Source organism: Scardinius erythrophthalmus, assembly GCF_964197995.2.
Source record: "Scardinius erythrophthalmus genome assembly, chromosome: 19".
Lineage (NCBI taxonomy): Eukaryota > Metazoa > Chordata > Actinopteri > Cypriniformes > Leuciscidae > Scardinius > Scardinius erythrophthalmus.
Genome location: NC_138239.1, coordinates 3796765 through 3813924, shown reverse-complemented (window position 1 = coordinate 3813924; position 17160 = coordinate 3796765). Strand labels below are relative to the sequence as shown.

Sequence of the window (17160 nt, the reverse complement as noted above, 5' to 3'; positions counted from 1 at the left end):
TGTATTGTCACACAAAACACCATGGTGATTTCCATAGAACTGCAAAGTTTTAACAAAGTTTTTAAATTAATCCAGGTACATTTGAAAACTGTGTTTTCATTTAAAAAAGCTCTCCGTCCACACTAGTGTTTTCAGACGTTTTTCGACGTTTCAGTGTGGATGAGAAACTATCAGAAAACGCCTGAAAACACTAAATTCACCTTACTGCACATGCGTAAAAGCTCACTGAGATAATACAGACGGAAAAATAAATAATACAGTTATCACACAATTCTTCTGACAGGACGATCATTTTATTTAGCAAAATATCTCACCATACACAGTCACCATGTGTTTGGCCTAAAATGCAACATGCTCTCATGTTTTGCCGCAGGACAGCAAATGTGAGTAAATTCTGTCATCTTTGCAGGACTGTGATATGAAGAGAGTGCAAAGTAACATATTTTAGCAACAGTGTGAAAATGAATAGCACATAACAGGCACAATACCGGTATAAACATGAATATCTAATTGGTATAATATGAGTCACATGACTAAACTTACATAATCGTTTTTTAAATACCTCCGTTTTGACAGTCCACACTTCAGCAAAAAGGGCATTTTCAAATTTATCCACTTTGGAGTGTGTTTTCAAACAGCTTAGTTTTCATTAATAAAAATGTGGTCTCAGTGTGGATGGAAGGCCAAAACGGAGAGAAAAAGGTGTGTTTTCAAACGAAAACGAATTAGTGTGGACATGGCCTCAGTTGACCGTATGGAGAGGAGCGAGTTCCTCCATCAAGTCTTAATTAATGGACAGTGCCTTTGAATGCTTTTTACATTTGGACACGTCCAAGTGATCTGAGGGCGCTCGCGCATCCTGGTGTGTGACGTGTGCACAGACTGGTGCATAGATATATACACTAGATGTTGCCTTGTCTACGGCAGTTCATTGGAACAAATGTCTTTAAGGCGACATCTAGTGTATATATCTATGCACCAGTCTGCGCACACGTCACACACCAGGATGCGCGCGCGCCCTCAGATCACTTGGACGTGGCTGTGTATAAGAGCTAAAAACGATATAAATACTGTTCGTTTTCTCCATAGACTGTAAAAAAATATGGACGTAGTGTCCGTGACGTCACCCTTAGGTTTCTGAAGAGCATTTTTGAAGCCTAAAGTGGGCGGAGCCGGCCGTCGCCATCTTGGCCTTGTGTCACTCCCGGATAACAGAAAATAGGCAAACAGGCGGGCGTGAGTGGAGCTGAGGAGCCTGGCCTGGCTATCTGAAATCACCTAGCTCGACGTGATCGAGTTAGCTGATGATGTAAAGCCAATTAAACGTTCCTATTTTTGCCCTTCGAAATAATATAATAGTTAAAAGACATGGCTACAAGTGAGACTGTGTATTACTTCGAGAGTGTTTGTGTGTGACAGTGATTTATGTGCATACATGTCCGTCACTCTTTCATGGTCCGTCAGCGCGGCATCGCTCAAGTTCGTAGAGAGCTTATTAAGTCCATTTTAAATTCTGATGTTGGCCGTCTCTCAAATGGGTTATGGTTTAACCGTTAAACCATAGATATATTGCCTTTGAAGTGCAAGTAAATGCGCTAGAAAATCCGCGCTCATTCACGGACGGAGAAAGCGCCGACGCCCGCATGATTTCATCTGACGGTAACTTACATAAACATAATCCATCTGTTCCATGGGAGCAGAACGAACGAGCATTTATTGACGTTTTAAATTTGAAAACCCCAAAAAGCAACGAAATTGTCAGACATCCATTAGTGCATGTTCACAGAGGAAAACAACTGAAATACAGCGCTGGTTCTTCTCTCGAACGATAACGACGGAATCCAAAGACGTGGGCTTTGTAACGTTACCCAAGTATTAAATTGTATGAAATAATAATCCCGAAAAAAAGCACAAACACTGCAGAGATGGCAAGTTCAGCAGCTAACATTGCTGAGGTGAAGTGACGGCTAGTAACAGCAGACAAACGGCTAGCACTGACAGCGGCAATCCATCTGTCACTCAAGTGGCTTGGCCACACCCTTAAATTTAAATATTAATCAACTAAACGGACGAGTTATAAAATAATTCACCCCCCTCACAGTTGTTATGAAGGGCAAAATTAGCTGTATAGACCAAATCCACATACAGACACCAGGCTTTAAACACGTTTTTTTCTGCTGTAAAATTTGGTATTTTAACATGGGGGAGATACAGATTTGACTCACTTCTGACAACAGCCTCAAGCGGCCAGTCAACGAATTGCAGTTTAACTCACTTCCGTGTTGGTTTCAAGAGAGAGACGGGGAGGTTGCCGCTTGGTTTTCTCACACAAACCGCTCGTTTCGTGTCTTAGGCCATCAGTGTGTACTTACGATGGGGAATTGTTTAATTTGGACAATGGGGAATTGTTTTAATTTGGACTCTGTGCATGCTCTTTGAGGTGGTGACCATAGACCTGCATTATATGACTGACAGACAAGAACGGTTTGACCTAAAAATATCAAAATTTAAACTACTGCGGAAAAAAAGACACCTACATCTTGGATGCCCTTGAGGTAAGCTAAAACATACCAAAATTTAATTTCAAAGTGAACTATCCCTTTAAACCCCTTTAAAACAGGACTGACCACCGTATTGAAGTTGTAGCAATTTGTATAGCAAAAAAAAAAACTTTCTCTCTCTCTTAATTCCTTTCTCAGCACAAGATGTGATTGTGGGTGGGAACGGAGGTAGTGAATTCTCCTTTAAGTGCATTTCCAGCAGCATTTCAGAGATCTACATTACTTACGACGAGGTGGGTGATTTTTTCTTTTCTTTTCTTTTTTCTAATTTATCCTATTTGAATCACATTGATTTTATTTAGCTACTTGATTCACATTAAATACATTTGTGCTTTTTAGATGATACTGAACTCAATCCTGGTGGTTTTAAACACTGACCAAGTGGGGAAAGCTGGTAATGTAGCAGGATCTAAAGAACAAAAATTTGTACTTGACAAAAATGACAAAATTGTTGCTGCAACACTGTGGCCAAATATTGATCATACCAAATGTGGGGGTCTGGAACTTGTGGTTGCCAAAATCAATGGTGAAAAAGAGTCATTATCTGTTAAGTGTGATCACCTGGGTGAGCCTGTGAGTGTGGATGTGAAGTCTGGAAGGTGTTACGCCATTATGGGGAGAAGTAGACTTGATATTGATGCTCTGGGTTTCTACTTCATTTAGCCTCCAGCTATACACATCTGTTGCTGACAGTATCCAAATATCTGAACATCTAAAATAATTACATCTAAACAGCAATCATCTACTCATTTACATCAGTGGTATTATTGGATATAATTGGTTATGATTGAAGTATCAAATTTGAATCAGTCAGTAGTATTTCATATTTTAAAGTGTCAATCAGACATTTACAATATTTTTAGGTAAATGAACCACAATAAACAAATAAATGACAAGTTAAAAGTATCATTTATGTCCATATATATATTTCTATTCTGTATCATTTGTACCTTGTGGAAGTTCAAAATATCTTTGTTTAATTACAACAAAGAGTGTAACTTGATTTGGTCTGACCTTTCTTTTGTTTCTTTTTTTTTTTCATTAGCTGCAAGTTGTTAGCCTGGCAAGCCAGACCTACATCAAGATGTTAGGTCTGGCAACTCACCATTAGCAGGGCTCAATCCGAGGGGCGGGATAAACGGTTGTCTTTCCAGTTTCCTCTGCAAGCAATAGGATAGCGCTACAACCAATCAGAGCGTTTTCCCATCAGCGGAGCTAGATTAAACTTTTGCCGATATCTGGCCAGCAAAACTACGAACACATCTTCCTTTTTTTAAGAATGACTTAAGTGCTGTTTATTTGTTCTTTTCTCAAAGAAAAGCCTAACTCCAAGTCCTCCAGAGTCGCGGCCAAAGCCGATTCGAAAGACCGCTGTTCGTCATCAGCCATTCTTTGTTTTCAAGTAGCAGGTAACCGTCGCAACTCTGTCGTCATTATTAAGTCCGCCCACCGACTCTATACACGATGTGATTGGCCTGACCAGAGTTTGTTTTTTCCAGCTCGAAAGTCAACGGAGAGTTGCTAGACTACCCTGGTTGCAAAATAAATTTTGCTGCCGCTAGGGTGCGTCTAGATTTCTAGGCTATTAAGTTGTTGCTCACAAATGCTAATTTTTAGGTTCAGATCAAGGGGGTAATCTATCAGCTATAAACTGAAGCTTCCCCGAGGCCGCCATTGATTAGCAGACCATCACCTGCTGTTAGCATTCCATTGAATTCCCTTCATTTTGGCGTCACTTTGACAGCGAATAACTTTACATCAGAGGCGTTTAAAGACTCCATTTGTCCATTATTTATTTCTAAAGAAACACGAAAATGTATAAAAGGCTCCATTACCTTGTATCTTACATTATGGCCCCGTAGAAGCAGTTTTTGTAAAAATAGGCTAACGATTGCGTCATAACCACGCGACTCTCTGTCGCACAGTAGAGAGATTACCGTATGGACAGGAGGAGAAGCTCACGGGCAATCGGGGGGACGTGGAGGAAAAATGACAAAATAATTAATCAGAATACTTAACAAAAGTTTCTCCTGCTCCTCGCTCATGGACAGCTCCTACTCACACTCTCCATTTTTTGCAAGTTTCGGAAAGGAATGATTGAGATTTCTCTCGGCACAGCTACTAGAAGACAGACGGGTTTCTCACGTCACATCTGTGTCGTCAAGCTCAGTGTGAGTCTGTGCAGTTCGCTCAGCCATCAGAAAGTCAGTGCTTCTAATTGACTTCCCTTTTCTCTGTTGAAGTCTATGGGGTCGCTGTGTCCATTTCTTTTACTGTCTATGGTTCAGATGGGGGGATTGCACGCTACCTCCCGCAGGGTGGGATGTCTGGAATGGTGAAGGAGAAAGTGCTAGGTTCACATTAGTTTTTATTTCAAACAGAGATTTCACTGTTTTATATGATTTATCTGTAACCACATTAATGGATACAATAAAATGATGCATGGAAAAGAAACTGACAGCAGTCTTAGTGAGTTTGATTCATACATTGATTGTTTGTGTTGTTAATTATGATGCAGTGAACAGTTTAGCACTGCTGCAGGTCAAATTACAGTGTCCCCTGCATTATGTTTATGATTATTAGGGACAAGAAAATTTATTATTTGTCGAATTCGGATGGCGTTTTAGTAATTTTGGGCAATAGTTTAATTAATTGATTGATCGACCGTTAATCTGGTTAATGATTTAACTGAGCACGGCTGTATATTACAACACTCCAACAGCAGAATGCTACTTTTAAGAATGATCATTAATTCTTTTAAGTCAAATTAAAATGATACCTTAGTTTTACTGGCACGTATCATTTGTGATTGGGTCAAAGACAAAAAGGGGGTTTCAAGCATCAACAAAATTACATTTTAATACAGCTTTTTAAAATATTCCCCCGTACATTAATGTGTCGAATGTGTCCTGTTTAATTTGATATTTTCCTGAGCAAAAAAATAATGATTATCATACATTTTAAACATGATTACATAAGACACCAACTAAAATATCATTCAGTGTAACAATAGTTTATACCAAACAATCTTGTCAGGCATATTTAAAACAAGAATAATCTGAAGACATATTAAAAGACACTATTTAAGGATCACACTGCAGCCCCCAAATACAAATTAAGTATAATTTTTAAATCTTTATACTTTGTCATTATCCTTCAAACGGGGTTTACCCATTTGTCAACCAGAAGTTTTAGTTAGGAAGTGAAAATCATTTCAAATTTAATAAAATTTAGTATGATCACATAGTCTTTTGTCTATGTAAATAAAACTCTATGTAAATAATTCAGAAAGGTTGTGGAAACTCTTTTTACTTTAGCTTTAAAAAAAGCTTTGTAATTAACAATAGGTCTAATCAAATCACTCACTGTTGACTTTTTAGAGACAGATGCAGTTAAAATAAACATTTAGTTTTTTGTGTATTTAACATTTTTAAATGGTCTAGCTTGGATTCAAGCCACTTATTTTCCTTATCCATTTAAAATTAAATAATATTAATAATACTCTTTCTATTACAGTCTGGGGCGCAGCTACAGCTTGCCCACCCACCCAGTCAGAAATACATTATTTTTTTAATAAGAACATTTTCTAACGTTTAACAATTTTTAAATAATTACTTTAAATGTGACTTTTTTCGCCATGCATTGGAAATCTAATATTAAGAAGAATACTAATTCGCATTTTCAGCTATGTCACGCCAGTAGTAATTGTATTATTTGGAAAAAGATTACTAGAGATTCGATCAGTTTTAACTAGGGCCGTACGCAGGGTTTGATGACCAAATAGTTAGGGCATTTTGATTTTCCCGATCTACACACGTGCATTTTAAGGTATTTGAATGCTAAAAAAAAGGATAACAGTAGTTTTAAAAGCATGTCAGTGGGCAGTAGCATAAATTATTTGCCAAGCAGATATCACATTCTTAAACATGAGAATCAGTTTAAATGTTGCAATGAATGATCCACACTACAAAATGTAAATGCAGAATGTTTATGCTTATTGTTGACAATACACAATTACATTACCTGATGGCCTGTATGTAGTCTGTACAAATGTCAAACGTGATTTATCAAATACACTAGATAGTGTTACATTAAGCACCAGCACTTCAAAATAATTATATTTGAAACAAGACTTCTCAGTAATTCTGAAGATATTACAGCTACTCATCTTTTAATTTGCCTAAGTCAGAGAATACTGAGAGATACTCTTCTATAATGTCCTCCTGTTGCTCACAGTGTGGAGACGCTGTATTAGTGTGAGGGCTTCAATTGCACGTAGCCCTAATAAGGGCTTGGACAGTCCAGCAACTACATAAATTTTAACAACTTAAACCCTATTAAGCTGTTATCATTTTGTCTAAATATATTCTATACATATTTACATACTTACAGCATTTGAAATCACATACACCTGTCAGAAAAATGACGTCTTACTGCAGATTTTTGCTGTTCAGAGTTTCCATGCATGAGTATATAAAATATGACCATAAACTCCAGACATGGTGTGGATGATAATTTATTCATTTCTCTTTGAATAAATAGTTAGAACATTTATTAAAACGTCTTAATAAGACTTGCCTATTTGAAAGCACATTTTAACATACATTATTTAATCCCCTTTCAGTCATAAAACATGTTAGATAGAGCATTCAATCAACAATTTAATTACCGACACAAAGAGTAAAGCTCTTTATTCTTCATTAAATTATCAACAATATTGTAAAGAATTTCAAAGCACAAAAAGTAGCACTCAAACTAAAATAATCCATAAGGTCTGAATGCCCAAAACAACAAATGCCCCGTATCCATGTGAAACGACAACCAATAAACGTGAAAATTACAAATAATACTTAAGAAATCAGCAATCAGAACTTGCATGTACATATTCAACATGATCTGCATTAGAGAATCAAGGCTTTCTGTAACATCACACTGTGAAAAATCACTTGAGCCGAGAAATTCACCACAAGTGAGCAAGAGACACTATTCTACTGATTATGAAACATGTACAACGCTTAATTCAACCACTAAAGCAAATACTCCGACAGAACTGACACTGCCATATCGACAAAGACAACGTGAGGATGCATTTCTGAGACCAGTGGCACAAAAATGGTTTAACTGAGCAAAGGCGATGTGTTTTCAATCTAAACAGAGTAGACAGCTGATTAGGCCTGAAATAAAGTGCACTCACAAAATCCTGATATCCTACAGCACATTAACACACTTTAAACATTTATCATGCATGACAATGCCAGTGACAACACTGAGGTGAACATTAGAAAGAGAACAGCTCTACGGGTCTCGCATGCCACACACAAGTACAAACAAGGGTGTACGGTAAAGATTTCCTCATGGCGAAGTAAAGGGATAGAGAAATGCCTTCCATGAGAGAATTATCCATATTAGTGTTGTATATACTTCTATTTTCTCAAACGCAAGGCAATTGCAATGCAAGTTCCCTCTGAATTTTCCAAGAAACGGCTGATATTTGAGCTAGTATCACTACAGAAATGTTCAACCAGATTGTCACACACACACACAATACGGTAAGAAATTAAACTAGATATAATGCCACAGTATTTGTCCTGGACACATCACTTCAGGTCACCGGCATCACCCTGGATGGTCTTCTTGATACGCAGCAACATGGTGGTCTGCCACTGGTCGAGACGGGAGATCGAATCAAACTCCTTCACCTGGAGGAGGTCAGCACATGATTTAGAGATCAAAATGAGCAAAAACTCCTGAGAAAAACATGTGCTGGATATGATATTTCTACACATTTGTACAGTGATTCTGTTATATATGTTCCACAACACGAACAGATGACAAATGCATAAATATAAATGACGTAGGGGCTAGTTGTCACACCTTTTCTCAATTGTTTCTTAAGAAAGTCAATTTATGTATTAGCCTGGTTAAAAAACCAGACGCTTCTCAGTTGAAACTGAGTGAAGGGTCTGGGGAAGCTATGTAGACGAATCATTTCCAAAGGGGCGTCACCAACCGACGTAGCTCAGCTTGATTGACAGGTGATCTGACCAATCATACTTCGCCATCCGCCATTTTGTCCGACAAAGCAGTTAGGAGAGTAGATTAACATAGGAGGATTTGAACTTGAAAAACGGAGTGTACTGACGCCTTTCCGTGGTTAAAACAACATTCCTTCATATGTTTGTTCATGTTTATTTGAGGCTATAAATTAACTAGAAGGAAGAGATGATCGGTTCACAAGAACAGCTTTAACTGATGCTCTACAGCGATCTGTCACGGCACATTAAAGAGCAACAAAACGGTATTTATTGTTTAAATTTCTTTTAAAAAAATTACCAAATTTGAAAGCTGAGACTTTGTTTAATATGTTTAATATCAAACGTAACCGAAAAGTAGCCTGCTCTGTCCTGTCTGCCAGCGTGTTGTCAGTCTCCTCTCTGCTCCGCAATGTATTTTTCACTGCGTGAGCAGTGTTGCCAACTATTTTCAAAGGAAAGTAGCTAACGCCTCCCCTAAAAGTAGCTAAATGTCGCTAGATGACGTCATACGTCAATTAGCATATTCATGACGTCATCGCGGCGTACTTTCGTTCTGCCTGCCTAATGTTTTTTCTCATTAAAATCATGCCTACATACTATATTTTAATATAATATAATATAATATAATATAAAATAATATAATATAATATAATATAATATAGGCTATATAGCCGAATGTCCAATAAAGCTGTTCTCATTTACTATATTTTTTTGTCAGACAATAGAACGAGTAGCTATTGAATGACTATTTTTTATATGTGTAAAATTATCTGAACTGAGAGAGTTCGGGAACTGAACTAAAGCACTGTGATAGTGAGTATTACAAGTAATAAGCACAAGAAAAGAAAGGAAAATAAAATGTTCAAACTAAATACTTTAAATATAAACAAAAGATAAGTGATAAGTCCATCCGTGGAAACAACACTGCTCATTCACGTCTGTTAGCTGCCGTGCTGCTGCCCTCAGCCATTCACAGAACAGGGTAGACGCAGAGAGAGGTGTGTGACGGCAAGGAGAAAGCAAACCTCGCGCTCGCAGGACTCATGCTGGCAACATTTGGAGGTTACTGAGGTTTGTTCAAAAAGTAGCTAGATTAGTCGCTAGTCGCTTTTTTGAAAAATTGTCGCTGAAGGGGTCTGAAAAGTCGCTAAAAATAGCGACAAAGGCGCTAAGTTGGCAACACTGTGCGTGAGAACTCCTTCAGCGTCGCTGCGCTGTCGTCATCATGTAAATCCCTCCCCCAACGTTTCTGATTGGTGCCGCGATTTCGGCGGCACAGTAATGAGTTTGAATGGGCTCTTCTCCAGACTATCCTGAAGAGAGAATTGAAATTCGCCGGAAGTAGTCTGGGTTTTCCCAGGCTATTTATGTATAGCAATGAACCTTCAAAAATAGTCTTTTCAGCAAAATTAAATCTATTATGCAAGACAAAATAACAAATACAATAGCAACAGTGTAACAAAAATATCAGTAACAATGTAACAAAAATATCAGTATCATTCAATTTTTTAAAAGAGAGTTGAAATAAAAGTACTAAACAAAACAAGCATCTGGACTTTTGACTTAAAACCTCAGAGTCCACGTGTGACAACTAGCCCCGGTGTCTCTTATATACTCTTAAAAACTTCATGGAACCATCAATGCCAGTAAAGAACCTTTATATTCGAAAGTGTACGGTATGATCATCCAAAGCCACTGCACATTTCAGAGGTTCTAAACTTACGGCTTCAGTGAACGCCTCGCTGTTCTGCTCCTCATGAGCCTCCAATAGTTTCTGTACAAGAAGACAAAACCATCAGTGCAAATACTGCAAAATATGAAAAAAAAAACATATTATTGCACTCAATAAACTGTACTGACCGATTGCCTTGCACTGATTGTTCACTAATAGCCCACACGCCTTTTACTTCTACCGATTGTATTTAGGCTTCAAAATTCATAAAGTTGTGTTCATTTGTGATTATCATGATAAACAAAACATGTAAGAATCATAAACGAATTTACTTATTGCTCATAGACCAAAATAATCCAAAAGCCAATGAAAAAAATCCTGTTTGGTTTTCGTCGAGGGGATGCTAACTTCTGGGATGGCCTACAAAAATGCATCATCACTGCAGCGCAATACTGCTAAATAAATGAAACAATTGTACTTACTTTCAACAGCTTACATTCTCTTGAATCAGAGAATGCAGGAAACATCCCTTCATACTTTTCAATTGCAAGCTGATAGAAAACAAACAGAACATTTGCATCAGATGAGCTAGAAAGGAATTAATAACAGCTGACTGGGAACAGCATATTTACAAGGGCATTGGTGACTGAAAATGTTTGCTGCATGAATGCCACTAGGTGTCAGTGTAAGACAACTGCAATATCAACCAGCTTAAAGGGACAGTTCACCCAAAAATGAACATTTTGTCATCATTTACTCACCCTCGAGTAATCCCAAATCTGTATGAATTTCTTTCTTCTGCTGAACACAAAAGAAGAGCTTTTAAAGAATATGGGTAACCAAACAGTTGATGCGCCCCATTGACTTCCAAAAAATAAAAAAATACTATGGAAGTCAATGGGGCCCATAAACTGTTTAGTTACCCATATTCTTCAAAATATCTTCTTTTGTGTTCAACAGTAGATAGCAATTTATAAATGTTTGAAACAACTTGAGGGTGAGTAAATGATGACAGAATTTTCATTTATTGAACTATCGCCATTACTACTAACTTAAGCTAAATAATAACACAATTGCTGAACTTGTTTCATAAATGATGAACAAATGATGCAACATTGATAGTTATTAAACTGAACTAAATGACACTGAACTAAATTGAGCTGAATGACACTAGTGTCTACTGTAGAGCTGCTTTACAACTGAAATTGTTTCATAAATGCTTAATTTTACAACATTAAAGGCCCGTTCAAACCAAGAAAGATAACTATAAAGGTCTATAAATATAAATAAATAACTTTAACAATAACTATATTAGCATCCACACCAACGCACAATATCGTTTTGTTTATTGTAAGCACGCGCTGCAGTTTTGTCGTCTGCCGCTTTAAATGCTCGAGCTCTTAAAGCAGAATGGATTCTGATTGGCTGTCAATGTTTTTATCGTTCATAATTCTGAATGTGATTCCAATGATATTGTTTCTCTATGTCGTTGTAGCTGTGGTGTGAACTCTGCTATTCTTTTATACATAGAACGATTTTTCTAACTCAATCTTTATAGTTATCATCTTTGGTCTGAACAGGCCTTAACACTGTTATTTTAAATATTTTTTTTTTAGGTAAATAAATGTGATTAGCAAGAAGGATTGTTGCTATAAGAGACTATAGTAACTGAATTAAAGAACTAAATAGCCTACACACTTTATACTGCAAGTTAAAAAATGACTAACCTTTGCGTTTAATTCATCCACGATGAAGTGGCACAGAGCAGCTTTCCAGAAGTACTCTTTAGCGTTGTATTTCAGTAGAGGGTTGTCCATTGTGCTGGTTGCAACCTGAATGTGAAGAGACCAGCTTTAACTTTCATCATTTACCGAGGGCAGAAGGATATGATTAGATTTACAATGCAAACATGAAGGTGCACTGGTGTTCATCATGCTTACTTTACCTAAACCACCCTTATATTCCATACGAGTCTCCTTCAATAATGGTACATGCTCCATAGATCTCTTTTATTATTATTCTTTTTTAGCAGATGCTTTCTTCCTTATAGTACATTTTGCTCCCAATACTGATGATGCATGAATTGCTATTTCTGTGATTTAAACTTTTAACCTTTTGGTGACTACTGTAAACCACTTCCCTACCTCTCATATCATCTGTCCTGAACTGAACTGAACTGAAGGGATTTTACTTCTCTTTCTCACTCTCATTTCCACAACATTGTAAAAACGAATTTACTTATTGTCACGGTTCATGAATTCACTGACTCTTTCTCCCTGTGTGTGTGTGTGTGTGTGTGTGTGTGTGTGTGTGTGTGTGTGTGTGTGTGTGTGTGTGTGTGTGTGGGTGTGGCTGGTGATTGCCGCTGATCAGATCTTCAGCGCTGCGGCTGCCATTTATTGTCCTCCATCCGCCATGTGTTTGTCAGATTGTTTGGAGTTCCCGGTGTTCGTGTCTACGACGGATTGGGCTCTGTTCATCTGACCCATGCCATCTATTCTGATTAGCTCCTTCAATAAATACTGTTTTCACACTCGCTACTGAATCCTCTTTCGTTAATCCTGACTCTTATTGACTTACTAACCTGTAATCTAGGTTTATGAGATATTGGCTGCGTCCGAAAGCTTACAAATGCTGCCTTCGGATGATGCATTACAAGGTAGGAAGTGAGGAAGCTATATATTTTTGTTTAAAACAGATCACGATTCTCCTACAATTCTGAACAGATAACTAAACAAATATATATATTTTTTACTAGATATTCTGGCTAAATGTTAATTGCTGCAGTCTATTTAAAAGTATTAATTCGTTTTTTTTAACAAAAATATAAATATTAATATTATATTAAAAATATTAATATAAAAATATTGAACATTATTAATTAAAAATTAATTTGAATTATTAAAAAAGAAAAACCGGGTTGAATAAATGATTCACTGACTAACTCATAAAGACTTTACTTGTTTCATTACTGGATGAATCTTCAGCGAAGTCCAAAATCGCATTCTCTATTGTTCAATTTAGTATCTGTATGTAGTATGAATATAATACATTTGCCATGTTGTTATGATCATGTGACCTTCCAGCATCAGTTACATTGCTTCACCGTCATTCACAAATCCTCTCCCGTGGCCTCATGGGATGGGAAAGTGTCCATTGTATGCACACTTCAGAATCTACCGGAGGTAGACAAGGAATACATTTTGCCTTCTCTTTTATGAGTACTGTGAATTCTGACATACTTCTTTTGTCACATTCTGTTCTTCTCCTACTATATCGTAGGGAAGCATGCGATTTTGGATGCAGCCAATGTTTTTGGAAGAATGATTCAATGACTCATGTTTCATTACTCATGTTTCATTACTGAATGAATCAGCGTTTTTGAACAAATCACTTGAATGAAAGATTCAATGACAAACACATTTTTTAACAGTCATTCATCGCCACATACTTGAGGACCTATGTATTGAGGACCTATTTGAAGCGTCAAGCGTCAAGCGTCAATACTCTATTTTTAACGTTACCGCAGACATCATTTAGGAATAAGGTAGTGTGGGTGTCTGAATCGAGATCACAATCTTTTAACCATTAATTCTGCAACTCTATAAAGACCCAATTCACACTGTAAAAAATTAAAGTTTTGTTAAAAAAAAAAAAAAATGTGTACATTTTTTTGTGGAAAATATTTAGTTTCTGTTATGTTACATTATTATGTGATTTACATTTTTTTGTAAAAACTAAAATAAATAATATATAACATGCCTATTTAGTATTATTATGTATAATAATATAAATAAATGAGTAACATAATAACAGAAGGGTTGAGTCTGTCCCACTGACCTGCTCATAGATCTCGATGGCTTTGGGGTATTGCTCGAGCTGAGCGCTGTATGAGCCCACCTTCAGCAGACACTTATTAGCAGAGCTTGACCAGAAAACATCAAGCAATATAAATGAGCATTTACAAAGAGAGCTCTTTTACAACCCACAATAAAAGGAAATGGAGGATAATTATAAATATTGAATGACATTCTAATAGAATTTACACAGAGGAAAACGACAATGACAAACAATGAAAATACAAACCTGTTTGACTCTTCGCCTTTGTAATAATCCGCGGCCTGCTCATAGTGTGCAATGGTCTAAAACAACATCACAACATTCAGGCCTGTTACATTGACCTTCAAAAGCATTTTTGGGGAAATAATGCGCAAGACTGCATCTAATATATTTTTAAAGGCAAACAACACCTTTTCAATATCCACTAACTCGGATTCATAGATCTCTGCAATGGTCATGTGATGCTTTGCAGCAATCGTGAACCTTCCCTGTCAATCACACATACAAATTGGAGATTTAATGTTATATAACATCCACATGCTCAGTAAACAGGCACATAACAAACCACAGAAAAATGCATAAATTATTACGCATCAATATACGCACAAGTCCCAGTGTCTTACCATGTCTGTATAAATATCGATGGCTGCGTTTAAACAGTTGATAGCCTCTGTGTGATTCATTCAAACAGAAGAGAACAAAATGAGTCAAATGAAATTCTTACAAATTCATCTTCACACATAATCTCATCCAAGCAATTATTAAATCAAGCAACAGACATGTGTAGGCGTGTTACAACTTTTGGAAATTAGATTGTTTGTTAAAGGGGACCTATTATGTCCCTTTTTACTAGATGTAATATAAGTTTTGATGATGTAATATAATATTTATGAGTGGAAGGAAAAACATGCTGTTGTCGTGCATGTATCTTTAAATGTAAATGAGCTTTCCAGAAGAGGGCGGAGCCATTACAGCTCGTGCCTCTGATACTCTAAAAACTACAAATCTGTTGGGTTTTGATTATCATCTCTATCGCGGTCACGCTCACAAGACATTGCAGTTCTTCATCATCATTAAAGTGTATCATCTGCATGTGTTTTAAAACCATATCAGTCTAAACTTCTGATATATGGTTTTCTGAACGCACACATCGAAGCACGCACACAGAAAGCTGGATATCAGACGGCGCGTCCCGTGAGTATTAAACTAAGTTCTCTTTCACATGTTATTGCGCTTAAACTGTCAAATACTCACAGTTATGTTAAACAAGTTCACATAAACACAGTCGATTATGTCTGTGAATGTAAACGGCAAGTAAAGAAATCGCATGTGTATATTAGATCTGTGTATTTAAGTGAAAGCAGCGTATACGTACAGTACTTACTGCTGTATATGCTGTTAATACGAATCAAACAACAAAAGAAAAACATAAAATCACACACTGCTCTTGACTGAAATCTTACATGAACGCTAGTGTTGAATGCTCTGGTGAGGAGATAAACATGGTGGACTGTGTACAGCTCACTCAGGGCGGGGTCTATGCTAATAGGGCGGAGTCTGTCATCAGTAGTGGGCGGGGCCTACACATTTGTGACGTCACATATGCTAGAATCTGCAAACGCTTGTTCTGAGACACTAATTTTTGGGGATTAAAAAAGGAGGAGTGGGTGGATTTTTACCATTATATGGTGGTTGTGTAACACACTGCCGACACACATTTATGTTAAAAGTCAATTTTGCATGATAGGACCCCTTTAAAACCAGTGTTATTTTAAGCTCTCTCACCTTGAGGATCTGCCTTCTTATAGGCATTTCCAGCATCAACAAAGCTGGTGGCCGAGTCCAGTTTGTTCTGCATCTGCATGTGAAGTCTTGCAGCTTGGCAGAAAGCACTGCCTGCAGCTACAGCAGCAAAACACATACATCTTTAGATCACTGACAATAATGACAGAACTCTTCAGAAGCAGGGTGAATGCTTAAACACACATCTGTATACTGCAGTAAGATCACTAATCATGAACTGGGTTCGAGCACAAAGATGGCCGGTCAAATGATGCTTTGGAGTGACTATCTAATAATAGGCCTACTTCAACAGCATTACAAAATTTTAAACATTTGGTGAAATAATTTACCACTTTAATATATCAATTATGAAATGACTTGTGCATACCAGTCCAGTTTTTGGCCATCTTGAACATGTTGGCAGCTCTGGCATACATTTCACATGCATCCTCAACCTTATGATTTCCCCTGTGAAAACATCAACATTTCTTTCATTTAAAGGCAATTTCGAAATGAATGGTTCAGCAAATGATGTAGGCCTATCAAATACAAAGCAGGTTGTATGTCGCAACATAGAAAATATTTGACATTGGACATGTTGAGAGGCGCGTGGAAGGATACAGCTCATTTTATACGTGCTTAGGGTATAAAATGCACCAAAAAAAATAAGGTATTTTCATTCTATAGACTTATTCTATGTGAAAATACTACAGGAAATTGGATGTCTTTGAATGTTAGATCGTGACCAGCATAATTTCTGTCTCACCCGAACATCCCTCCGAGAAATGAACCCGATGATTTGACTTTTTTATCCGCCTCTGCCATCAGCTGCATGGCTTCCTTCTCTTTCCCGGAATTATCCATGATTTAATGTGTGGTGTTCACGCAGAGCTGCTGTTGGATCGGTAAAGGCCCGGTGTTTGTTGATATAGAGTGCGGCTTTAATGCAGAATCATGAAGGATGCTCGCCTCCTCCTCCTCCTCCTGCTGTCGGGTGATGCTGATGATGATGCGCGCTCTTGAGGGAGAAACTGCGACACTATTTGGTTGAAAGACGTAACCACGCCCTCTTATTATTTATACATGAAGACGTAGCCACGCCCTCATATTATCGTAGTTGAAGACGTAATCACGCCCTCTTATTATTATACATGAATGAAGACGTACCGACGTCCTTTTATTATCATCCACGGATGAACAAATGCATCAAATCGATAACTACTGAAATACTCAAGGAATTTAAACATGAAAAATACACAAATAAACATGT

The 17160-nt window shown here is 37.3% G+C and overlaps 1 protein-coding gene across 1 annotated transcript; it reads right to left on the bottom strand.

The window, feature by feature from the left end:
- Positions 1-7061: 7061 nt before the first annotated feature.
- On the bottom strand, positions 7062-16907 carry napba (N-ethylmaleimide-sensitive factor attachment protein, beta a). The gene is made up of 11 exons (XM_081347917.1): positions 16657-16907; positions 16279-16358; positions 15894-16010; positions 14732-14778; positions 14519-14596; positions 14355-14410; positions 14109-14193; positions 11996-12100; positions 10751-10819; positions 10320-10370; positions 7062-8260 (listed from the first exon to the last, which is right to left on the bottom strand). Exons 1-11 carry the CDS (start codon positions 16752-16754, stop codon positions 8159-8161), a joined length of 888 nt encoding a protein of 295 aa, XP_081204043.1. The 5' UTR covers positions 16755-16907; the 3' UTR covers positions 7062-8158.
- Positions 16908-17160: the final 253 nt, after the last annotated feature.

What these genes read in the sequence shown, in the direction of transcription:
- napba (XM_081347917.1), bottom strand. Translation starts at nt 16,754, where the DNA reads ATGGATAATTCCGGGAAAGAGAAGGAAGCCATGCAGCTGATGGCAGAG. An exon ending in GATGGCCAAAAACTGGACTG is followed by an intron (nt 16,011 to 16,278) that starts GTATGCACAAGT and finishes TTGCTGCTGTAG; the next exon opens with CTGCAGGCAGTGCTTTCTGC. An exon ending in AGTTAGTGGATATTGAAAAG is followed by an intron (nt 14,411 to 14,518) that starts GTGTTGTTTGCC and finishes ATGTTGTTTTAG; the next exon opens with ACCATTGCACACTATGAGCA.